The following is a 26,228-nucleotide window of genomic DNA, read 5'->3' on the forward strand; positions in this document are numbered from 1 at the left end:
CATCCTTCCGGTTTTTAGTACAGGTGGTAAACTAAATGTTGATAAATTTAGAATTTATTTAGATATAACATTTGTTGAGCAGACTTACAATAGTCAAGAAGTCTACTTTCGTGCAGGTAACTTCTAGACATAAGATACCAATATGGCACCTATCCCTACTGGAAACTTGTACTGAATCTCCCCCAAAACTTTAATACGGCAACAATAAACTTCTAAAGATAAACTCAAACTCTGCTGAGAGAATATAGAGGGCGAAGAGTTTCTAATGTGTAAAGAGAAGCGAATAGAGTGGCAGCTAACCATGGGAAAGTGGCTAGGTCCACTGTAATTTTGGGTCTGGCGAATCTTGTCCCCTCAGACATATGTAACATCTTGAGTGTGGAAACCTAGGTTAGCCAGCTGAATGAAGCTCCTTGATTTCAAAAAAAAAAAAAAAAAAAAAAAAATCAAAACTAGATGAGTTTCTACCACGTCATGTTAAACGGTAGAAGTCATCTAGCTCACTAAAATTGTTGAACTAGGTGATGATTTCATTCGGTAAGTTGCTCAAATCAAAGAGCGACTTATAAGAAAATTATTTTCCTAAATAGCCTAAATAATTTATGTTAAAATAGGCAAGTTCCTTAGTCATTTATTTTTCATTCTTCCTCTATTACAATAAATCGCTTCTTCGACCAGCAATTTACTAAAAAAATATCGCCATGGATCCCACTCGGACGTAGCAAAAATTCAAAATTCACCGAGCTTCGTAGTAAAGTTTGGAAGTCAATTCCGACGTTAATTTTTCCACGTGGCCCGACTGTCTTGCCACGTGGACAACTGTCGCATACCCATTGTCCGGGGAGATAAATTTGGAAGCAACCATCTCGGTTATTTGGTTGAGTTAAACAACAAATGACTAATCCCGTACTTGCTATCTAATCTTTGCATTAGCTACGCGTACCCAAGACCTGCCACTATAATAAAAAATAAATTATATGGGAATGGGTAACAGTGTAGAGGTTTAAATACGCGTTGGGCATAACGGTATTGGTACATTTTCGTTGTACCATCGTTGTAAACGGGGAGCTCTTCTCCAGGCAGCGCCTGCTATAATGATTAAAAATATTCACGGTGCACTCCGCTGTCTTCTCTACTTAAACTCTCTCTCTATCTCCACTCACCTCGCAACGCTCTCTCTTTCCGCCAAGATGCCCTCCAAATTCCTTAATTCCCTCTCTATCCTCGTCTTCCTCTTCCTCCTCCCTTATCTCCTCAATGGCCGTCGAACCCCATCCCCCAACCTTATCTCCTCTGTCTCCCTCGACGATTCCATCGCCTACCTCTGGCCTCTCCCCAAGGACTTCACCTACGGGACGCGAACCCTGTCGATCGATCCCGATCTCGCACTCCATATCGAAATTCCTGGTGAGGAATCATCCATTGTGACCGAGGCGTTCGAGAGGTACAAAGGTCTCATCTTTAAGCACTGGGCGCGATTCGAGCGGCCGATGAGATCGGCGGGGTACGACGTCGGCGAGATTACTGTAGTTGTTTCGTCGGATAATGAGACGGTGGGGGCATGTCTGAATTCTAGCGTTTTAGTTATCTATTGTCTTGATTTCGTTTTCCCGGTTTGATGGATGTGGTTTCGGGGTCTTTGATTGCTGATCAGCTGCAATTGGGCGTGGATGAGAGTTATAATCTTTATGTGGGACGAGGAGAGGGTTTCTCGATCGTTGGTGGAGTTACGATCGAGGTACGGAAGATTTATTGGCATCTTTTATTTCGGAAAAGGATTTGTTTCGTTTAATAATCTCAGCGAGAATTTGATCCAAACAATTTATAATAACCCTTGTTTTGAGAAGTGCTAGATGCCTCACATGTTCTCTTGCTGCAGGCTAATACTGTTTATGGGGCTATTCGTGGATTAGAGGTATGAATCAAACTACTAATACCCAAAGAACTTACTTTGTACTATTATTATTATTTTTTTTTTGATAGTAAATTACGTTGTACTATTTGCTGGTATTGTCTTCGTCCGGGCATAACTTTGTACTATTGTCTGGCATTGTCTTCGTGAGGGCATAACCTTTTGGCAATATCATCCCATAAAGCATGCTCATTCTTCAGAGCATAAAATTTGCAAGTGCTTGCACTCCTAATAATTTCTGAATCTTTGCAGTCTGTGCAGGCAAGGCATCCTGAGTACCTTAGGTCATGATATTAGTGACAAATCCTGCGTTCTTGCGCAAGCCAATTATATGTACCCACACACTAATTGCAACTTGGTTTTTCGTCAGGGCCATTCATTCTGTTACTACCATCTTTGAAACAATCTATACATGTACTTCACAAAATATCAGTGTACCTTCTGTTTAAATTAACAGTTGCATATTTACAAGTCCGACCAATGATTCATGCCATGTATCAAAAGATTCAAAATATTTTATATTACAAGCTATTCATGCGTATTATTACATTATCTTGTTTCGTTTCACATGACTCACAAACTATGGCATCATTTCTAAAATTTTCAAGTTCTCTGTCCAGTAATTTAACATTTTTTAGATTCCTATCATTCTGATGCTTTAAAATTTAAATGAAGAGCTTTTCTGATTGTAGTTTGTTGTGACGTCTTTTTTAGTTTTTCTCTTAATACCTTTACTGTTATAATTAAGCATGCTTTCACTTACTCTGATATTAAAGTTTACTTTTTTCTGACTAATTTTCATACTTTCAGACATTCAGCCAGTTATGCATATTTAACTATGAAACTAAAACTGTAGAAGTGTACAATACCCCATGGTATATTCAAGATGAACCACGTTTTGCCTTTCGCGGGCTGCTTCTTGGTAGGGCAAGCTGTCTGCTATTCATTGAAAAGATGTTGGATGATTGATTAGAAAGGAAGTAAATTGTACTCATACTGGCATTTTTTGTTGTTTTCTTTGCAGATACCTCACGCCACTACCTACCAGTTAATGTGATCAAGCAAGTCATTGAATCTATGTCATATGCTAAACTTGTAAGAAGTGTTCTTTTCTTTAGTTCATGGGGCCCATTAGTTTTGAGGACAGTGATCCCTATGAATTTCTATGGACTACTTTTAAGTTCTAACCCAGACACTCTATATGTGGCTTCAGAAGTGTCAAATACTTCGTGACATGGAAGATAATTGCTTTAATGTGTCTTGATAGTGGGGAGATAAAGAAAACTACTTCTGTGCAAACAAAACCTCTCTCTTTATCAATATATCCGTCAAAAGTTTCCATTTGTATCCACTAATTATCCTCATTTTTCTTCTCCTATAGTATGCCTGATTAGTCTTTCTTTTTCCACCATCATCAAGCATACTCAAAAAATCTTAAAGGGATTATTTCATTCAATAAATTGTTGGACAAAAAGTTAGTGCTGTGAGAGCTCAGATGAGTTTGTGTTTCACCCTCTTCACAAGTGGGATTCAAATAGTTTCTCTCTGTCATCAAAGATATAATTCTAGTTTAACCTTTTGCTACTGTAGGACATGAAGATACTTGTCAATATGCAACTGTGGATCATCTGCTTTGCATGCAGCAAAACCTAATTATAACTAATTACTGCAGTAACTTACTTTTTCATTCTCTGTTATCTTTTTGTTGAATTGATTTAACTTTTATCTTTAACTTATTCTTTTTACTGACTATAAGATTGTTTTCAGTAGAATGTTCTTCACTGGCATATCATAGATGAACAGTCCTTTCCTTTTGAGATACCATCATATCCAGATCTATGGAAAGGTTCATACACAAAATGGGAGCGATATACTGTAGAAGATGCATATGAAATTGTTGAGTAAGCAAGCTTCTTGATATAATTGTTGAAGATTCCAAACTGATTTGCTGTTGTAGTGACCTGTGATTCTGTGAGGCTACTTACTATTTTTTTTCTCCTCTCCTCTGTCTTATGCATGCTATCTTATGGTGAAAAGTTTTGCCAAAAAAAGAGGTATGCTTATTCCAACCAGTAATATTAATGATTTAACTTTTTCAGAGAACTTTTGGAAATTTTTTCTTGTCACTCTTACAACTCTGAGTACTGACTTCTGAGCTGATCTTCAGAAGATCCAGTTTTAACATCAGATATATTTACTAGATGATGGATCATTATTTGCTTGATACGGAATATTATCTGAATTTTGCTTTTCCCTAAAAGTGTAGACTTCAGATTTTATAACTAAATAAGTCTGTCTCTTTCAGGCATCCACATTATGGCGGAAATTGATGTCCCTGGTCATGCAGAATCATGGTAAATTCCTTTAAGCTCATTGCTTAATGGTATTAAAGGTACATATGTGAGGCCAAAAGCCAAGTTTGATGTATAGCTTTTTAGAAATATTATGAGATCCATCAACGAGTTGCAGACACATTTAAAAGAGATATTACTTTTGTTGGAGAACTTAGTCAGTACATACATATAGCAACATGTGTGCAGTCTAGAGGAACTCAGAATTGCAGCATGAAAAGAAATTGGAAGTCTAATCATTACCCATGTCAAGCACGAGATATGTGCTAACCAAGCAGTGAGAAGGTATGGATTGTGTCGAAGTTGTGGAAAGTGGTATAACCTAAGAGAAAAACAAGTCGGAGTTGCAAAAAATATTTGATAATCTTATTAGTTTGAACTATCTATTCCATAATGACCTAATAGAAATCGCTACGTTTGGTATTGAGATGAGAATCATGAGATGATAAGGTAGTATTACATGCTTATGACTCTTCTCTTAGTTGATACACAGCCACAGAAGTAAATGGTATGATCAGGCTTACATCCGAGGAGGATTCATATGTAGAATATTATGTGGATGAGAAGTCAATCCTCTAGCTATCATGATGTTGATGTTTAGGATCCTAACTTGGTAACTTCGGTCAGCTTTACTAGGATCGCAGGCTATCAACTTATCATTGTCCACTGCTACTCCTCAGTGAGCACACTTAACCTATCCAATCATCATATGCAAGGGTCTATTCGAAGGGATACGAAAAACCTACCTGGTCTCACTGTCTTGGAGACTAAGTTGGGAGATGTTCCTTGGGATATATCCACCTTTAAGGATCCACTAGATTAGTTTGCCCTATATTTGTTGTCTCATATATGTCTCTTTAACTTGCAGAGAAACCATTGTTATTTCAGTACTTTGGAAGCTGTAAAAAAATCTAATTGTCATTTGGAACCTTTAAAAGTCATCTAAATTGATAGATTAGAAATATATGAAGATCCAAGCAGTCATGTTTTGACTCCATGAGTTGTGAAATCAAAAGTACTCTTGGGACAATTATTTACCTGGGGACACTTTTTGGACCTTTTACAGACTCCATGACGTGGCAGCATCTCAGAGTGTGGCAAGTTTGGAGAGAGAGAAACCTATGACAACTGAGTTCTACTCTCAGTTACTACAGAGTTCGTATAAGCTTGTCAAAATAGCATAATAAATCTTCTTGGAACTCCAGGATTTTGAAGTAAAAGAATTAATCAATAGTCTTCCTATAACTGTAGTTATGTAGTCCTAGAGTTGTGTAGTCTTATAAAGGACTTATGTGACACTAATGGAAGGAGGAATGAATGTGTTTTTTCTTTTTCCTCGGTCTGTTTGCATTATATTTCTCTTTCCAGTATAAAGTTGGAGAGCAAAGCGTGAAGCTGGGAGACCCTTGCCTTTTCAACATTCCTTCTCACCATCCTAAGAACTTTCAGAAACTACAAGTCCACATTTGCTTGGAGAAAAGTTGTAACTTCTGGATATTAAATCTCCCGGTCTCTTTGGATTCAACTGAGATTCTTAGATATACATTGTTCAAGAAGGAATTGAGGTTTTTTGAGATAGATATACATCTAAAGACTTAAACTCTGAATTCTTCAAAAAGTTATCGTGTCGTCTCTAGATCGATCGTCGATCAACATATGATGTGACAAGCTGAGCTCTATTGCCTTCTCATCGTCAACCTTTAAGATGATGAATAACATATTTTTTGGCTAATTGTTCTGTCTAGTCTGTGCAACATTCTTTGTCTACAATCTACATACCTTGGTAGCAAGTCTTTATGTAAATACATTAACCTGTTGATGATAAAGAAGAAAAAGGCATTACATCCTCTTACACTCTTTCTTCAAGAAACATCCCTTGGTAGCAATTTATGACTTTAATTTACATTCGTACATATATATATTTTGAAGATGTAAACAGTTAATTATCCTGGCACACTGTAGCTCATGTTTTGCTGACTCTCTGCTGCCTCATGCAACTTATCCAATTTATTGATTTATTCTGCAGGGGAGTTGGCTATTCTAATCTTTGGCCTTCTCCAAACTGTACAGAACCACTAGATGTCACAAAGAATTTTACATTTGAAGTTATATCTGGAATTCTATCAGGTTATTCTTTTTCTCCGCATAAATTCAGAATTCTTTCTTTAATAATAAAAAATTTCACATGCAGCAAACTTCCTTATATTAATTGAAGTTGCCGTGTAAATGTTGAAGTATTTGCAATATTCTTCCACTATAAACTTATCGGTCGCTTCATGTTGATGCCGTTGTGTAGTAACATCTTGATATTGTAACGGTCCTCTAGGTCAAGAGCATCACAAGGGTGCTAGCATGGATTGGGCTCTCGGGTAGAGAGAGAGAGGAATGGCCACGCTTGGGGTGGTGGCGACAATGGTGGTGGACGAGCGGAATGGATTAAGAGGTGGGATCAAAGCTAGATTAGTCTACTCCTAATGCAGAAAATAGAATGTTGATCTTGATTGATAACTAAGGATACTTGCCACACCCTTTTATTGGCAGCTATCCTAGTCGGTTCACCTAACTCGACTTGACTTGATTGGTCCTCACTTGAGCTCGGATCCAACTATCCCTTGAGAACAATTAAATGCTGAAATAAAAGATTAAACCCCTGGGTCTAATTTGAGATACAACTTAATTAAACAAAATAATGACAAAACTAACTAAATAGAGTCTAGGGTCTTTATTGCAATTCCATAAATGGGTCTTAACCACTAAACTCAATGTCCCCACACCCTCTGCTTCCGCTCAGCCTGTCTCAGATCGTAACGGACCACCACACTTCCCTCACTTTGCTCTCAAGTTGCAGCATGAGGGTAACGATCTATCTCTACCATAGCTCCCTTGTTGCTTCAATGGGTTAGCGTCGACGACTAAATGTTTATCCCAACTTTTCAGATGAGAAATCCTTTTATAACTGCAGATGGCCTAGTTGGTTTCAAGTGGGGACAAACATGCAGGCCTAAGCATAGGAGTCACCAGCCTCTACCGAATGCTAGGATGAGAAGTCCTTTTATAACTGAATTGCTTCGCCTGTAAGCCATTGCCCTTTTTGATTCCCCACACATGGTCATAATGTTGAGCCATTACCTGCGCCCACCAGAAGCCCAACCATCAACCATGCTTTCGACGCGTTGTCCGAATTGCTCTAGCTAGCATTTGACTTGGTGACTCAAGTTTGATCCACACCACCCTATCCTTAAATTCAGCAACATTAACCTGGCACTTTAAGATGGGTTCAGTCCAATCTCAATCGGGTTTATAATGGATGATCCGACTCATCTCCACTAGGGGATTCGACTCCTCACACTCAAGCTATTCCACCTTTGGTCCATTAGGGTTCGAGTCTAGGCATATCAGAATCCTGAGATAGTTTGCCCGAGGTAACTCGTCTAGGGCTTGGAAAGTGGCTTGACTCGGTGGACCCAAGCCCTCGAGCCAAACCGCCTTGCTTCTAAACTTAAACTCCATCCATAGTGCTCTAAAATCAAATGTCATCAGATTGAGCACTTGCATCCATTGGACTCTGAGTACTAGGTTTGCCCCCTTGAGCATAAGTGGGTATAAGTCAAACTCGAACTCATGGTCTTGGATCTGGACCTTAATCGCTTCACACTTTCCATCCGCCCATAGAAGCGTTCCATCCCCTATAGCCATATTGAACCCAACAATCGTTCTCATGGTTAATTTGAGTCGTTGCACCAAACTTGACTCCATAAAATTATGTGTGCTGCCCAAGTCTATCAAGATCTTGACTCGCACCTTCTTCATCGTCCCCTCCACCCGTAAGGTGCAAGGGGCGTGTGAGTCCGAATAAGCATGTAAGCTTAACTCGACATGAATCTCATCCTCCTCTAGGTTCGCTACTTGCTTCACATCACCTCGTCCTCTGTTTCATGCTTCAGCCTATTTGTCTCCCTTGTTCGCCTCTAGGAACATAATGGCCGAGGGCTGCCTTTTGCATTTGTGATCGGGCTTAAATATCTTGTCACAGTAGAACAAAGGCCCTTGGCCCTCCAGTCAACCACCTTCACGGGGGTGAGTATCCTGCGGTTACCGCCACACAAACCCTCCCCCTCAGTTTGGGGTGCCTAGGGTGGAGGACATTGTGACATCGACGGCTTGGTGATGGGTTCTATCCTAGGGCTCAGCCAATGGATTGTTGCCCTTGCTAGGGGTTTCGTGTGGGTTGCTCTCCCTTTCGACGTTGAGCCCAAGCCTTGGTGGGATTCTTGAAGCTGCATGAGTTTCTCCATCATAACGGCACACAAGAAAGCTTCAAAGAGGGACTACAGCTTCATGACCTTTACCTCCACAACAATGTCGGTCTTGAGTCCACCGCTGAGTAGGTCTGCGGAGCTGCAAGTCACTCTAGCGTTGAGTCGGATCCAAGATGTGTTCAAACTTATCTTGATACGCTCGAACAATGGTTTAGTGGTAGACTTATGACAAGGCCTCCTAAAAGTCCTCATATTCGGTGGAACCGAATCGAGTACAATGGCTAAGTTAGTCCATCCAACGAAGGGTCGAGTTTTACTTGTGGTTCAAAAACCAATGGCTCGCCTTTTATTGAAGATGGAAAGAGACCAGTTGAACCTGCTGGTGTGGTAAAGTCCCATGGTAGATAAAAATTGGTCGACTTGATGCAACTAGTCTAACGGATTTCAACCCCCCTCCCCCTCGAGTACTTGGGAAAGTCTAGCCGCACAATCTGATTCTGAACCCTTTGGACAAGTCCTTCATCTCGGTTCCCTTGAGCCCAGTTGCAGTGCAGGTCTCATAGGTCACGTCCTTGATTCTCCCATGGTCTCATCAGTTGATTAGAACGCCATTGATTAGGGTTTGGCAGTTGCAACCGTACGAGTGCGAGCTCAAACCAATATCCGATTGGATCAGTCCATGGTTGCGGCTCAGGTCCACCAGTCCGCATACCCTCTATCTTGGCCTCTAGGTCCGGTGGAGATGTTTTTGGTTCACATGTGGCCCGAGGCATTTTCGGTTGGATCCATAGCCTAGCTGGTTTAGTGTGCACCTGAACTATGCCAGACACTAGAGTTTCTTATGTTGCTCTTGATCCATTGGATGAGCTGGGATTAAGTGGTGTGCATCTTTGGGCCTCGTGCCCTAGGGGCATGTGCTCCTCTTGAGGTGTGGCGGTGCAACCACGGCTCCTTGAGGCAATGTGACTGGTAGCATGGAGGCTACCGGTTGCCACTCCATACTCCTTGCGGCTAAGGTTATCATTTGTTCCATGGTTCTTTCCAAGACTTCTCTCATTCTTCTCATTTCCTCTAATATGGAAGTAGGCCACTCCAGTGGTTGGTGTGCTTCCAGTATCAGGGTGGCCTCCTCTAGCGGTGGTGCGTCAGCTAGCAAAGGTATACTGTCGATGGAGGGCTCTCTCACCAATGCAAGTTTTTCTAGTGCGTGAATGGACATGCTACGTGGGTAGGCCATCCTGCCAAGGAATGTAGGCTCTGGTACCACATTGTAACGGTCCTCTAGGTCAAGACCGTCACGAGGGTGCTAGCGTGGGTTGGGCTCTCGGGTAGATCGAGAGGAATGGCCACGCTTGGGGTGGTGGCGATAGTAATGGTGCTTAGTGGTGGTGATAGTAGTGGTGCTAGATGGTGGTGGACAGGCGGAATGGATTAAGAGGTGGGATCAAAGTTAGATTAGTCTACTCCTAATACAAAAAATAGAATATTGATCTTGATTGATAATAAAAGATGCTCACCACACCCTTTTATTGGCGGGTATCTTAATCAGTTCAACTAACTCGACTCAACTCAACCGGCCTTGCTTGTTGAGCTTGGGTTTGACTAACCTGTGAGAACAATTAAATGCTGAAATAAAAGATTAGACCCTTGGGTCTAATCTGAGATACAACTTAATTAAAAAATAATAATAATAATAACAAAACTAATTAAATAGAGTCTAGGATCTTTATTGCAATTCCATAAACGGGTCTTAACCAATGTCGCCATGCCCTCTGCTTTGGCTCGGCCTGTATCAGACTGTAACAGATATCTCATTGCATAAGTATTATCTGGTGCAGTGACATTTCTTGGATTTATATAAATTACATCAGATCATCAGATGGAATCTACTTTCTTTTATCTGATTCATATTAATTGGCTACAGTTTAACAGATTTGAAATGTTCTTCACCATGGATTGTTACCAGAATGAACAATTAGTGATCCTGATCTATCATGTGATTGCAGATATGAGAAAAATCTTTCCTTTTGGGATGTTTCACTTAGGTGGGGATGAAGTTAATACAGGTCTGGTTCCTCTTATTTCATTAGATTGTTTATGTTACCCTATTTTTCACTAGTAAAATAGTTCTATCTGTTTGCAAGTAAGATAATACTGTCCCATCAGAATTTCCTAAAACTAAAAGTCTACGAGTTGGTCATGCAATTCTGTTTTATAGTTTACATGATTAAGCTCTTGTCTAGAGTGTTGCAAGTAAGTTATGTCTTTTGCTCTCTGTTTGCAAATCAAATTTTTAAATGAAGGCACCTGTGGTACTACAGTTGGCAAAAACTCCTTATCAGCTTATCTAAAGCAATCCCACTCCACTGAATCTATGTTTAATTTATTGTGATAGAATATGTGGATAATTGGTAATCTTTTTGATGATTCTTTGAGTGAAACTGTTAGAAACTGTAAATGAGAAGTTTGAATAGGCTAAACTACATTGTTTTTAAATATTGTAATGCTTAATATATATCCTTTTGTTCAACAGGAAGTTCTTTTTCCTGAATTTTCATTTTTTTCCTGTTTTAAAATTCTGGTTAATAGGTCTAATTATGTCATAATGATTTTCATTCTCAAGTAAATATTTGCTTCAGTCACTTTAAATGATTGCATCAGGTGGTGTTAGCTGAAGTTAGTTTAATCTTGATAATAATGCCGTGTGTGCATGTATTTGCAGTAATCAGTATGGCAGCATGTGCATTTATATAGATGGTATCAGTCATAGTGGAAGTGAATTCAGATCTTAAAGTAGTTCACGAACAACATAGGGAAGAGAGAATACGATTGCATACTGAACAAAGCATATTGAAGTTAAACAAATAAGAAGGATGAATGGTTGACTCTGGTTTATACTTTTTGGCCATTTTCTGGTTACCTCAAATGTTAAGACTGTTCTCTTATTCATTGTATCATATATATATACACCTACAAACTCAATCACCCATACACATGCTTGTATGTGCAATCTGGCTTGCTCATGATATCTACCTTATTGATCAGCAACTAATTAAAGCTAAAGCATATTTACTATTGTGGATTCATGATCAAATTGGTGAATGCTATGCTGGTAGTTATATTTGATCACTACCAAAAGCTGAAATTCAACACCTAACTTTGAGAATCAATTGCTTGCAGATTGTTGGAATTCAACACCTCATGTTAAGCAATGGTATGGTATATTATTGTTAACGTTGGTACTGCTATACTTTATTTATTACTTATTTTTGCCATTAATTTATACTCGTTAAACCATAAATTAGTGTTGTTCTCCACAGTTTGACTATACAAACTAATTATCAAGGTTTATGGCCTTGCTAGTTGCTACCATTACACTTATTTTCTACCATTCCAAATTATATAGACATTAGGCACAAATTCTTTCTTATTGTCATTTAAATAAAGGAACTTGCTTATATCACAGATCATAAGAATCTAGTTTAAGCAGTTGCTGCTGCATAAGTTGTGTTATTAGTTAGATATTTATAACTTGTGCACTATGATCAGCTGCGGCATTGTGTAATATATTTTGAGTGAGTGCTCTCACTTTCTGATGTACAAAGTCCGGAAGCGATAAAAATATATTTTTGACTCCTCTCTGGTGTGGTTCATAAAGTAAGTAAGCCTTCGATTGACTATGCCTCTGGTTGTGCAATATGTACTGGTACCTGGTTTATGCAACGTTACCCTCCTTATATTCAACCTTAATAAGAGATATCATGTAACATTTCTGTCTGAGGTTTTGATTGTTGGTTAGTACTTTCAAGTTTGTTGTTGGCTTCAGAGATCAAAGAAGAAAAACAACTAAATATACACCGAGAAGGTGGTGTGAATGGGATTAACAATTGTCCTTCCTACCTAATCTGTCTGAGGTTTTGTTTTTTCACAACTATACAAATTAATTATCAAGGTTTATGTCCTTGCTACATTGCACCTACTTTCTACCAATTCAAATTATTTAGATGTTAGGCACAAATTCTTTTTTATTGTCATTTAAATAAAGGAGCTTGCTTTTTTCACAAATCATAAGAATAGTTTAAGCAGTTGTTGCTGCATGAATATGCGTTATGAGTTAAGTTTTTTAACCTGTGCACTATGATCAGCTGCAGCAATTTGCCTATTGCTTGTAAGTTGGTGCTCTCAGTTTCTGATGTACAAGGTCAGGAAAAATATATCTTTAAGCCCTCTCTCTTTAGAGTAAGCTAACTTTTGATTGACTATGCCTCTGATTGTGCTTGTACAGGTACCTGGTTATGCATAGACTAGCTACCTTACCCTCCTTATATTCAACCTTAATAAGATATAGCATGTAATATTTTTGTCTGAGGTTTTGATTGTTGGTTAGTACTCTCAAGTTTGTTGTCAGACTCAGAGATCAAAGAGGAAAAACAACTAAATATACACAGAGAAGGTCGTGCGAAGGGGACTAACAATTGTCCTTCCTACGTAATCTTTCCTATGTTGGTTTATCTCACTGAGTCGCTGTCTTGTGCACTGCCTCTCTCATCCTCCATCTCTTCCTCATCACCACCCACTCACACGGCACACACAAATAAAGAAATTTTCGGTCCTCTTTTTCCCCCTTGAAGGAAAGCAGGAGGTAAAGGACAGAATTTTGGGATTTGTGACAAGTATATGTGACATCGACTATATTTTACATTTTTTTCTTGTTGATAAACTAAGAGGAATGTTGTTCCTAAGCAATAATCTTATCAAATAAACCTACATTCAATTATATTGATTTTGTATCGCAATCAATTATTTTCATGCCATGCATGTTTTATGTAATTCTCATGAAAGAATATATTTTTATTTGTACTGCAAATTTTGGTTACATAAGTTAAGTTATATTTTACATGTAATCTTCGTCATACTGATCCAGCTTGACACGAAAAGTTTTGCTGGGATTTTTATATAGTAAGATATCCTGAATGCAGGCTTCAGGACCGGAACATGACGACGAAGGATGCTTATCAATACTTTGTATTGAGGGCTCAAAAGATTGCTATTGAGCTTAACTGGATTCCTGTAAACTGGTATGGCCTTTACCTTTCTGAAGTAGTTGAATAAGAACAGATAAATAAATTTCAACTTTCTAAGATACCATCTTTGGTGTTGTGACAGGGAAGAAACCTTCAACACATTTAAGGAAAACCTCAATCCACTAACAGTTGTACATAATTGGTGGGTTTTGCATTGCAATATTCTATCTTTAAGTACCAGTTAATTGGTCTTCTCTTCAGCTTTTGCATTCAATGTTCCGCTTTTTGTTGTTTCAATTCTTGATGATGTAGTGAGTTTGGTATCTTGCAGGTTGGGTCCTGGAGTTTGCCCTAAAGCTGTTGAAAAGGGTTTTAGATGTATTGTAAGTAACCAAGGTGTATGGTATCTTGATCATCTAGATGTTCCCTGGGAAGATTTCTATACCAGTGAACCACTGGAAGGAATAAATAACACCATGCAACAAAATCTGGTGCTTGGGGGAGAGGTTTGCATGTGGGGTGAGACAGCTGATACATCTGATGTTCAACAAACAATATGGCCACGTGCTGCCGCTGCTGCAGGTAAGAACAAATAGTTACCTATTAAATTAGCTCAACAATAATGTCATTTAATCATGCACCAAAAAACTAATGTACTCAAAAGAAGTTCTGCTGTCTTTACTAGTTTATTGAATTTTATTTATCTCTATCTCTTAATGAGATTTTGATTATTTATTTATTTTAGGCAATCACTGTGTTTCCAATTAGGGATCTTCTAACCATTCCTCTGGCAAGTGTCTCAACATTATTAGATAAATGAAACTTTTAGATAGAAACTAAAAGGTATTATACATTTTATTGGTGGTATATTATCTACATGGACAGTGCATTTAGAAGCATAAGATGTCTGGCCTTAAAGCTGCAATTTTCAGCTGCACTGTTCATACTTCAACTTTGACAGCCAAAGGTTATGTGCCACATATTCAGAGTTGTAGGAAGTATGAACGATTTCCAAATTAATTTCATTCTGTAATCACAATAGCAAACCTAGATCAGAACTCATGTTGCTTGCAAATGAGGTGCTCTGCATACATAAACAAATAATAAATGTATTGTGGATAATAGGTACAAACACAAATGTACAGATTACATGCGAAGTCAAAGTCTTGCTAATATGATTACAAAGTGGAATTTGTTAAATCATTCAGGAAGGTTCTATAGCTTGGCCTGTATACAGTGTACTGCTATATTTTGATTTACTTACTACAAGTGAATTGACATTTGATTAGAATTCCATTGGGAAATGTTGTGTGTACCTATCAATATTTTGTTTTTTTTCACATACCTAGTCAACCGATTAATAGTATATGTTGAATAAGTATATTCAGATGCCCATTTGGTGTAATATACTTTTACAGTATATAACGCCCTATAAAAAGTCAGGATTGAATTCTTTTATGCAATAGGAAAGCAACTTAGGTTAAGAAGAACAATTTCTCACATTTTTCTTATCTCTGCCTTTCCATTATTGGAGCTTATAAGATAGTTAACATGTAATCTTGTTTGTGAATATTCTTATACAGAGAGATTGTGGAGTCCCTTGGAAGCTACCACTGTTGCAGATCTTAACTCAACTGTGCTACCCCGGCTCCACTATTTCAGATGTTTGTTGAATCATCGTGGAATTGCCGCTGCACCAGTGTCGAATTACTATGCAAGGAAGCCCCCAGTTGGTCCTGGTTCATGCTTTGCCCAGTGACGAATCACCAGAGCAGGCAGTCGTCTCCAAATGTTCTGGGCTCCATGATAGGGGAAAATTTCAGGTTCGTATTTGTTAAGTTTGCATTCATGTCGAATAAACTCATTCTTGTGCTTGTCTAGAGTAATGACAGATATCGTTTAATTTGTATGCTGCATGTAATTTAATATATAAGGATATCTACTGATAAAAATGCAGTTGTCCAATAAATTATTGCTTAGCTTCTTGTTCTATTTAAGTATGATTGTCTACATCTGTTGCTTCTCTTGATCAATTTTAGTTGATAAATTTGAAGGAAAGAAAATATATTTTGTCAGAGAAGAATTGGTGGGAAGAAATTAATTTTTACAAGTAAAAGCCTCTAGAGAAGTTAATTTTTTTTAAAAAAAATAGTTGACTCATCTGTTTTGCCAAAAGATTAGAACTTGGAAATGTTTGATGGCAGTCGACAGTTATTCTAATTGCAGTCACATAATATATACAAAGTTGGAAAATGCTGGTCTATTCAATTAAAAAAAGTAGAATGAGTTTAAGTTAGAGAAGGTTAATTTTCAAAGAGGTGAAAGGACTCACTTTATCAATCCAATCCCCTTTCTCCATTTAAAATATTAAGTAGTAGTGGATTTAAAATCTCACGATCACTTTCCTTTCGTATTTTTTATAGACAAATATTTTAATTTATATTTGCCCATAAAAAATATTAGATATCGCCTAATAATAGAAGATAAAGTTTAATTTATATTTGGTTCTTTCTCTCGATGGGAGATAGAGTTCAATTAAATTTGATTTTCTATCTTTATATGAGATATAATTCAATTTCAATTTTATATTTCTATCTTATATATATATATATATATATATATAAGTAATTAAAAAATAATTTTAGTTGAACCTTTCATTAACTTAATGGTGAAAAGCCATAAATACCTTTATTTTGATATACATATATTACTCTTATTTAATAGTATATATATATATATATATTGTCTGATAAATCATTAAGATAATATAATTATAAAAAATAACATGAACATGCAATATGAGAATAAAAAATATATATGTACATAGATAAAGAATTTTTCAGGGGCTTACACGCAAAAGAACTTGTTAATTAGTCATGAAATTAGAATGATACAATATACAAATAAGAGATTTGTAGAAAGTTATACATATAAATATCAACTTTAAAAAAGTCATGTATGCAAATAAAATATTTTTAGAAGCATATATATGCAAAACCATATTAGTTTTTAAACTGAAATTATAAACAAGAAATAAACAATCATACGTTGAATCGGTTATGCACTTAAGTTCTTCAGTATTCCTGTCATGCTTTTTAATCATGTTAAATAGTTGGATTTCTCTCTACCCTACAAATAGATAGATAGATAGATAGATAGATAGAAAGGATAAGAAAGAAGACCTTCTTTCCATCAATGCAAATGTCCATGGATGCATCTACTCATGCAATGCCCCCTTCGTCTTCCCCCACATCATTATGGCAAGTAAATTAATTAATAACAGCAATTATCATTTGCTGGGCCTCATCCATTAAATCCCACGTATCCGAAGAGACGACCCTGCTCCTTAAATACCAAGAAACTCGCCATTCGTCCCACTCACTTCAAAACAAAAACAAAACGAATAACTCCCACACTCTCGAATTAAAAATGGCGACCAATAGTCTCACCTTGAAGCTCTTAATAGACTACTCCTCTGAAAGAGTACTCTTCGCCGAAGCCGACAAAGACGTAGTCGACTTCCTATTCTCATTGCTGTCCATACCCTTAGGATCCGTCGTAAAGCTCTTAAGTGGGGAGTCCATGTCCATGGTTGGTTGCATCTCGAACGTCCGTGAAAGCGTAAAGAAGCTAGGTAAGACCTATCTCCAGCCCAACAAAGACGTGGGTTCCCTTCTCAACCCAGCGATGCCAACTCCTTCCTACTCACCCCACGCCCTTCTCTTGTCTTCGACGCCTAAAATGCACTACTATAGATGTTCGAGGCATGGCGACCACAACTGCGTCACGGATGTACGTGGATCCCTCTGTCCTTCCTGCAGAGGCACAATGACGACGGAGTTGCAATTTGTTGGGCCAAACTCAGGAAAGGTGGAGGCGAACACTGGAGGAGGAGGAGGAGGAGGAGGAGAAGGTGAAGGGAGTGGGGGGTTCGTTAAGGGGGCGATGACGTACACTATCATGGACGATCTCTCAATCATGCCCATGTCCACCATCTCGAGCATCACGGCCATTAACTCCTTCAACGTCAAGGATCTGAGTTCGCTCAAAGAGAAGACAGTCAAGCTTGGGCTACAAGAGGTTTTACCTTTTGTTTTTCTTATTATTAGAACCCTGCCATACTACCTTACATAATAGGTTTATTTTATTTATTCTTTATGATTACGCAGTCTAATGATATACTATAATTGAAATTAGACAACCCTTTGATGTACTTTTGTTTGTAGGGGTTGGAGATTCTGAAGGGGTCGCTGCAGTCGGAGACTGTTCTCACCGATGTCTTTGTAGGGAAGGGAAGGGTTTGTTTGCAGTAGATTAGATGAGCAAAACCCAATGGCTTTTGTGCCCAGTGTTCGCATTGCATGGTGCACTATTCATTTTGATGGTTTAAATGCGTAGCTGAGTGCGCTGGTTCTGTTTCTCTAGCTCTCTTGTCTTCTCTTATCTATTATGGGTAGAAATAATGAGCATTATGTAATGCTTGAAAGACGCTTTTTGTGAATCCGATTGTACCATGCAGCTCAAGTCTGGAAGACTATCCGCAACCCAGTTTAAAATTTCCAATTGCCTACTGGAATATTGGACCCATCGTTAGTTTAATGTTCACTTGCATGGAAGGATATCACGATTGATTACGTCTATTTCTTTCTCTTTGTAGAAGGTCAAACCTTGTTCGACGACGTACGTGGTTGTGGCACATCGGCTTAGCTCGTTTCCCCACTTAATTCATTGGAAGGAAACTAATTAAAGGCATTAGTAATATCAATTACGTACCTTTTGCTTGGATTTCCTCTTCAAATACATGCGAAGTTGTTAGTCCCTTTTCAAACCAGATCCAACTCGCTCAGTTTGAAGCTCCTCATCGACAAGAAGACCAACAGGGTCGTCTTCACCGAAGCCCACAAAGACGTAATCGATTTCCTATTTGGGATTCTTATTCTACCCTTGTTTTCCATCATGATCAAATGCATTGCGAACGTCCACCAAAGATTCGAAACTCTCGACGAGACTTATCTCAAGAGAACCAATTAAGCAAGACCTGGGCTTCCTCCTCAACCCAAAGAAGCTAACCCTCTCCAACTCCGATGCCCTTCTCCTCTTGCCCGGGCCTTCGACGGCTAGGAAGTACTAAAGATGTGCAACTAGTCACTATGGCATATGCAACCTATTTACCGACGTTTGCCTGCCAAACTTGGCGATGACAGTCGAAATAACCTACGTGAATCTCAGTAGGCTCCAAGAGAAGACAGTGAAACTTGGGTTTAGAGGAGGTATGCAAATTATGGCATGCATGTCATCTATTGATCACAATCTAATGTATGCTTTCATGTCTCCTGTGATATGTGTATACAGGGGGTTGGGGATGCTGATCGAAGGTCTCGCTACAATCTGAGACTGTCCTCACCGACGTCTTTCTAGCGAAGAAATTAAAGGCGAGCCTGAGCTTGATGGCATGACAAAGTTAAGATACGGTAAATTCCCATTGCATGCATGGTTGATTAACCACTATATTCTTTCTTTCTTTGTCGCCTCTACATAACATACCGACTAAAGTTTCCTCTATTCTTTGGGAGTTAAGCCGGGTGCTCCAATGAAATCAAATGTTAGTGAAAATGGAATGGTCCTGCTCCTAATTACTTCTGTAGCTGTTAAATATGAAGTCTTTTATTTTTATTTTTATTTTTATATAGATTATAAGTCTATCTTTTCGATATATAAGTTAGACAGCTATGTAAATCCCTCCGACCTAACTGGAATCAACTCCTAATAAACAAACCACAACAACCCAAATCTAGCAGTCCATTAATTTTCTTTAATTATAGGAGAAATTCTTTTTTACTCTGAGGTTCAACCCGATGAACTCCGGTTGTATGGTAATGCGCTCCATAACTGTGGCGGTTGCAGTTTGATAAATCTGTTTACTCAACATTGTGTTGAAGGATATTATCCACACAAAAAAAGCACCAGTCCAAGGTGTTTGAATCCAGGCATGTTGTCGAAGTAGGGTTGGTGTAAATGAGCCTGGCTTGAGCGAGCTGGACTCGGCTCAGCTCGGGAGGTAGACAATTCTCGACCTCGAGCTCGATTCAAGCTGGAAAAGCTCAGTTCCGATTGGCTTATCTCCAGCTCGATGAGGCTCGAGTTTGGCACTACAAATTGTGAGCAAACGAGGATAGCTCGTGAGCTCGTGAGCAGCGAGATTGGATGAAAGAAGACGGTCTCTATACCTCGAATGCGGCTAGATAAGGCGGACAACGTGGCGGAGGAGGGGAGGAGGGCGGTGGAGACGGGCGCATCGAGGGCGGCAGACAAAGAGGAGATGTTCTCTTTGGCGCAGAGGAAGCAGAGGGCGTGGGCCATGGACACCTTTCCCGTAACTTCCTTCTCCTGCGACGAGCTCCAAACTCCGACGGACAAGCCGCAGCTGGATCTCTTGAGCATGATCAACGCCTCGCCGATGGTCGAAGATGACGATAGTGATCTCAACGCTGAGTTCTAAATGCAGAGGTCAAAAGAGGGTTTCTTGCAATGCTTTTTGAGGAGGGTTTCCTATAGCGGAGGATAGGAAGAGACGGTGGAGAAGGGTGAAGGAGGAGGGAAGCTTGAAGATGGAGAAGGGTTTCTACGGTGAAGATGGGTTCAACTGAGAGAGTTTGAAGATGGGTTATAAATTTGTTATATATATATATATATTTATATATGAAATAATTTATTCGAGTTAAGTTGATTCGGTTCGATTTAACTCATTTAGAGCTTGAGTCAAACTTGAGTCACGCTCTACTGAGCCCACAAAGTTTTTTAACAGCTCTATTGCCAAGTTATCTTAACCTATATGGACTCCAATCGATCAGAAGAGGGAAAAAGAAGTTTATTCACTTATGTAATCCAATGATAGATCCAATGAACTTAATGCAAATGAGAACATCAGACAGCATTTCATTCACTTATATAATATTAGCGTCACAACATGGGTACGTAGTTGTTTCCACATCAAATAGTAGGTTTTGGAATCTCAGGCACGATCAGCACCTCCGTCGCATTCTTGCCTGCAAAAAGAATAACTAATAAACATTTAACATTTTGATGGGTGTAGTGTATGATATGCACCAAAAGTTCGTTATGATATAATTAATTATCTATTAGTTCTATTTAGTTACTGGATCTAAACTTGGACCCTGTTGTATATGAATCTGACCAATTAGTGCTAGCTCCTAGTTGTTGCTAATGTTCGATTATCTCTCTATCTATGCTAATGTATTTAACACGATCGTTGCAAATCAAATCATCAATTCTTATATAGGCGTGATCTGCTAAAGAAAATGTTTAAAAGAAAATATCTCTTAACAGCTTAAACAATAATAATTGCCAAAAGCTTATTGAATTTCAAGTTATAACCATATAAATGCACTTCATTATATTTATACTTGCTAATGAATTAAACTGGATTTAAAACAACAAAAACCAATTGCACTATTCAAAAAATTCTCTTATGATCTTTTCACTATTTTTCAATCCAACCCATCCATTTTCAGTCAATACCACAACTAAAAAAAATCCAAAACCATCCTTACATTTTTCATCGTATTTAATAAAAATACAACCCCAAGTAAGGCGTTTTAGCAATGGATAGATAACACATCACCCTTCACCATAAGAAGCAACCAATATTACCATAGAAAAATGCATGAACGCTTTTAGAGAAAGTGTGACGTTCCACTATTATTCATAAATAAAGGATTATTGCGACTAATAGTGTGCTATATATATGTATATATAAAGAGTTAGTTACCTTAATTAATAGAAAAAGGATTCCAAGTGTTACTTAATTACCCTTCTTTTCATTCTCGAACAATTGAGGGGTCAGCAAGCACTGGCACTTAACGAGGCAAACGATTCGCCAATGCTTCTTCTCCGCCAGGCATGGGAGGTAGCACTTGTCGCATTGTTTCTCAGCGTATGAAAGGCTATCTCCCATTGCTGCAGGCATCCTTGATGCCAAGAGAACCGCGCTGAGAAGAAGAAGAAGAAGAAAAAAGACCGACTGCGATGAGGAGTACTTCACCATCCTTCTTTTCCTTTCTTCTCTTCTTGATTTCTTTGACTCGCTTTTCTTTCTGGCCTCTCTCGTTCTTGTCACCACCCCCGTTTTGTAGGATTTTTGGGGGCATCTATTTTAAGCAGGGGTCGGTTTTTTTAGTTGGGCATTGGGTGATCCTCTTGAACCTATCTCGTTGTCTTTTACAGACAAGGTGGTCCGCTGGAGATTGGGATTGTACTTAACCGCCTCCTGTTTAACTCAGCTGCACGAAATCCTCCACAGTTTCAGTTAAAGCATTTAATCTTATTAATAGTCCAGATTCAAGTGAAACCGCTAGTCTGTTACTCCTTTGTATTGTCATGGGTGAACAGTATTTTCTTTTCAGCGTACAATTTTACTCTTATATATTATTAGGGGTAAACAGTGTTTTCCCTGTGGCAGGAGAGATGGTTTTATCGTATAAATATAATCTTATTGCTGAAGAAATTAGTTGAAACCGTCAAATCTATACTTTGGTCAAAACTATTAAGAGTTTAGATATTTAAGTTAAGCACTTGACCTCTTTATAATCTAGGCTAAATTAGGATGATTAGTCAATCATTAAAATGATGCAAAAAAGACTTAATTACTTTTGTTAATTAAAAGACGGTTTGGTAGGATGATATATATTAGTGTAATTTGGTCATTTATAAATTTATTTAGGGTAGAAAATATCAGCGCATATGATGATAGGAATAGTTTGGCCATTAGTACTTTTAATATTTGATAAAAAAAAATTTAACAGTTATAATTTGATCTGTACTACAGGAGTTAATTGCTTATGAGGTGTAACTTGGAATCAGATCAAATTTACCACACTGAGTAAAATATAATTTGCCCTAACAAAAGCTATTGATATTGCATATGGATTCAAATTAGATAAATGTAATAATATATAGGGAAGATATATTTATAGATGATTGTAATAACATGAATGCATAGGATGTAAAAAATTTAAATGTAAATAGAGTACCTTTGACATTGATCAGTTGGCTTGATGTAACCAATTACAAATTAATAAGATGATATAAGCCACTTGATAGATAATTGTATTCGAGGACTGCAATTTAGTCTGGCAACTTGATAGATACTTCCAGAGTTTTTCTATATAAGAGTTCTTAAAATTATCTTTTTGACTTTAGGAAAAAAAAAAAGAGAGGCTCCTATACTATGTTAGATAACAAGTTAATCCAAAATTATAAGGTACTAGGTAGGAGATCAATAACATATGTCATGCCTCAGTCAAAAAAGTGTTCAATGGTTTGGCAACAAACTCTAGTACCCATGCAAAACGAAGTTATAAAATTAGATTAAAGTAAACATGTGATTAATTTTTTGAATTGTGAAATAAATAAGAGTTTCATGACTCTTTTGGAACTCAATAATCCTTCAAATATTTGCAATCAAAATTAGGTTGAGTCAAAAGAACAAACACTTCATTTATTGATGGAAATTTAAGGGAACAACCCAACTAAATACAGGAACATTGATAGAAGATAGAAGAGAAGCAGAATGCTTCTCTTATTCTGTATTATAACATATCATCCAAATCCCTCCCATTCAACCATTCTGAAGTAACTCAATACTTGGTCTCTAGCCCATCCTTTTCAGCAGCATCCTACACACTCTTACTTTTCTCTGAAGAGAACAAGAGAAAAAGATTCAACATATTAATTGAAGTACAATAAGTTTTTCCAAAATATATAGTCAGAAAACTTTTGAATCTTTGAAACTTTGCAATCTAATGAAAGAAATTAAAATAAAATTTTAAAAATTATTAGAGAAATTCTTTCTATATATATTGTAACATGGCGTACCCTGGTTTAAGCCTGGACCAACACCGGCATAGCAGTGGCACTTGATAAAGCAAGTGATTTCCCAATGTTTCCCTTCCTTCACACAGTCAGAATAGCATTTATCACATTTCAGAACGTGGGTGGTGGCGAGCGTCGTCGTCGTTGCCGTCAACAGAAGCAACCCTATAAGTATCATATTGCAAGCTCTTGATGAAGCCATCTCTCTCTCTCTCTCTCGCTCCCTCTGCAGATCTTAATTACTTTAATTCTTCTTCTTCTTCTTCTTCTTCTTCTTCTTCTTCTTCTTCTTCTTCTTCTCTCTTCGTACGTGATCATGTAGCCATGTCCATCCCAATCTTTTTATAGCATATTATGTTGGTAGGTCATTTTTAGCAGGAAGTCGTCAACCAACCACCTCATAGGAGAAAAAAGAGGGGGAAAAGATGACCGATATGTGATTCGTTCCATTGACTTTATCTTTCTTCGATCTTTTTAGTGTTGAATTTCTAAGGGCTTTTCTTTGCCCAAGTATAGTAAATTCTACGTAGATCATTTTACTTTTCTTCTAGTTTCTCTGTGGAAGGTATATAATAATTAACTGCATGGAGTCGCATGGTAGAAGTAGGGGTGGCAACTAATTATGGGACGAGTGAAATTCTAAGACAACATGAATACAACTTATTAATTAATCATATTTGAATATCAAATACAAAAGTGACTCTTTAATAAATAAGTTAAATCGTATGGAATTAATAGGGTTACATTGATCAGTTGGATTTAGGTTTTAGGTAATAAACGAGTATCTAGTCATAGATGATCAGTTAAAGTTAAACTGGTTAAATAACTTGAGGTAGTAAGCACAAACACAATATGTTTAATGAATGAGTCAGGTGGGTTAACCTATTTATGCATGCATGATATGATCCTGATTATTATGAAACTCAAACCTATTTAAAACCTTTAATTTATCTCGGTCAAAGAATTGCCACCCTTAAGCTTCAGCAAGTAGAGTTGGGTTCAAATTGTGAAACCAAGCTCAAGAGTAGCAGCTAAAGGCTGACTTAACTCGGCTGTGATCACTAATATTAAGCTGGCTGATCAAGCTCAGCTCAGTGCTTGAAATTAAAGGATGGCTTTTTGTCATCAAAAATTGCCTATTCAATTTTCAATAAAAGATTGGATGAAGAAACCCACTGCTATGCTTATAAAAACTTTACAAATGTTTTGTAAAAAGGTAATGATATGATATCTTATCAACTCTTAATTTTCCTCTCTCCATCTAACAATCATCATAATGAATGCATATAATAATAACACACAATCACTTTTCCTAGAATATTTATGAAGTGTTTGTATTTCATAAACACAAAGACAAGAGCTCGTAGATTGGATAGAGAAACCCACTGGCCATCTCTTTCATCTTTTATTTTAGTTTTTGTTGTATATATAATTGGCACTAAGCTATTTTTAAGTATCATAATTAATGCTATATTCTTTAGAGTATCATAATTTCGGTTGAAATTGTTTGACTCTTTTAGTATTGCACAATGGTTATTTTTAGAAGCAGAACTTGTAGAGTATTCCTATTATGTGGCTGTTAAAGTTAAGTTATTTTCATATATCAAATTTATGCTACATTCTTAAATTATCATAATTTTCACTGAAACATTTGATTCTCTTAGTATTGTTGCCATGGTTAATTTTAGGAGTATTTCAAGAATATTCCTATAATGTGGCTATCAAAGTTAAAAGGTGTTTTTTTTTCTTAGTATATCCTTCAAAAATCTCTTATTTATGTGTATCACTTTAAGTTAGTATTTTCTTATATATCTCTTAACTAAGTTGGTTTGTGTATAGATACTTCTCCAAACTTCTACTTTTACATTAATATATCTCAAACAAATCTAATCATTAAAATTCCATCAAGTAAACTATGAAACATATTAACCCTTATTTTCATTTGCTAAAATAACATTAAAAAATTAGCCTGAAGGCCTGCCCATGCAAAGACAGATTTTAAAGAGTAAACACATAAATATAAAACTTAGAAGCTTGTTACATTTACTTAATTGTGATCAAATATGACGAGTTTGTAAAAGTGTTTAGATTTTATGTATGAGCATTGCTAAGGACAAATATTGTAAAGAGTTCAGAAAGAAACTCAAAAGAAAAAGATAGATTTTTAAGCTGCCGTTCTAACATTTCAAAAGTGATTAGAATGTATAAGATAGATATTCATCGTACCAGGCAATTGAAGATAGTTTTAATGGATGTAGATTCAATATGACAAATAAAATTTCTTTACAAAATAGGTTCAAATGCACTTGAGGATATTTGAACAAATGTATATATGATTCTTGAGATTTTAACTCAGTTTCTTTGACGATTTTGACTATTGGAGTCTTGTTGCATGAGCTAAGTTTAGAATTTGTTGTGTTTGCATTTGATTGAAAACTATAAAAATAGCTTTTGCTGGCTGCTCTTGACATTTGAATACATGTATTGTTTTGGTCTTTGCTTGAAAATAACTGTGTTTTGGATTCTTGGAATGTTGTGTTAATTTGGCAATATTTTCGTTCAAACAATATGGTGTTCATAGTTCATACTTCTGACAGATTTTCTCCTTGTGCTTCATTGTCATTTTACTACCCTTGTTAAATAAGTGGCAAAGGGAGGAGAAATTATTTGTATTTGAGAGAGAAGGATGGTTTTCATTGTTTTGTTTAAATATTTTTCTCAAAGCTTCACATTATTGACATTGCTTATGTTCTTGACTTGTTTTTTCTTGTTTATTTGATGACTATATTTT

The 26,228-nt window shown here is 37.2% G+C and overlaps 2 protein-coding genes across 2 annotated transcripts; both read left to right on the forward strand.

Annotated features, from left to right (window-relative positions):
• Positions 1 to 1,118: 1,118 nt before the first annotated feature.
• Positions 1,119 to 15,538, forward strand: LOC140778004 (beta-hexosaminidase 1). Its single transcript, XM_073122505.1, has 15 exons — positions 1,119 to 1,553; positions 1,655 to 1,738; positions 1,880 to 1,915; positions 2,723 to 2,834; positions 2,937 to 3,007; positions 3,683 to 3,813; positions 3,950 to 3,966; positions 4,218 to 4,266; positions 6,290 to 6,390; positions 10,529 to 10,588; positions 11,703 to 11,736; positions 13,502 to 13,600; positions 13,689 to 13,748; positions 13,878 to 14,128; positions 15,130 to 15,538. The coding sequence occupies exons 1-15, from the start codon at positions 1,191 to 1,193 to the stop codon at positions 15,303 to 15,305; spliced, it is 1,644 nt and encodes a 547-aa protein (XP_072978606.1). The 5' UTR covers positions 1,119 to 1,190; the 3' UTR covers positions 15,306 to 15,538.
• A 1,437-nt stretch (positions 15,539 to 16,975) lies between these two features.
• Positions 16,976 to 18,964, forward strand: LOC140779352 (uncharacterized). Its single transcript, XM_073124376.1, has 3 exons — positions 16,976 to 17,626; positions 17,773 to 17,844; positions 18,899 to 18,964. Exons 1-3 carry the CDS (start codon positions 16,976 to 16,978, stop codon positions 18,962 to 18,964), a joined length of 789 nt encoding a protein of 262 aa, XP_072980477.1.
• Positions 18,965 to 26,228: the final 7,264 nt, after the last annotated feature.

The sequence above is a fragment of the Typha angustifolia genome, chromosome 15 (assembly GCF_048772165.1).
Source record: "Typha angustifolia cultivar Huaian chromosome 15, ASM4877216v1, whole genome shotgun sequence".
NCBI lineage: Eukaryota > Viridiplantae > Streptophyta > Magnoliopsida > Poales > Typhaceae > Typha > Typha angustifolia.

Excerpts from the sequence above, each read along its gene's own strand:
- LOC140779352 (XM_073124376.1), top strand. The coding sequence starts at position 16,976 with ATGGCGACCAATAGTCTCACCTTGAAGCTCTTAATAGACTACTCCTCT. Across the intron at positions 17,627-17,772 it reads TCAAGCTTGGGCTACAAGAG|GGGTTGGAGATTCTGAAGGG; the intron begins GTTTTACCTTTT and ends TTTTGTTTGTAG. Across the intron at positions 17,845-18,898 it reads TCTTTGTAGGGAAGGGAAGG|GGGGTTGGGGATGCTGATCG; the intron begins GTTTGTTTGCAG and ends ATGTGTATACAG.
- LOC140778004 (XM_073122505.1), top strand. The coding sequence starts at position 1,191 with ATGCCCTCCAAATTCCTTAATTCCCTCTCTATCCTCGTCTTCCTCTTC. Across the intron at positions 1,554-1,654 it reads TTTCGTCGGATAATGAGACG|CTGCAATTGGGCGTGGATGA; the intron begins GTGGGGGCATGT and ends ATTGCTGATCAG. Across the intron at positions 1,916-2,722 it reads GGGCTATTCGTGGATTAGAG|ACATTCAGCCAGTTATGCAT; the intron begins GTATGAATCAAA and ends TCATACTTTCAG.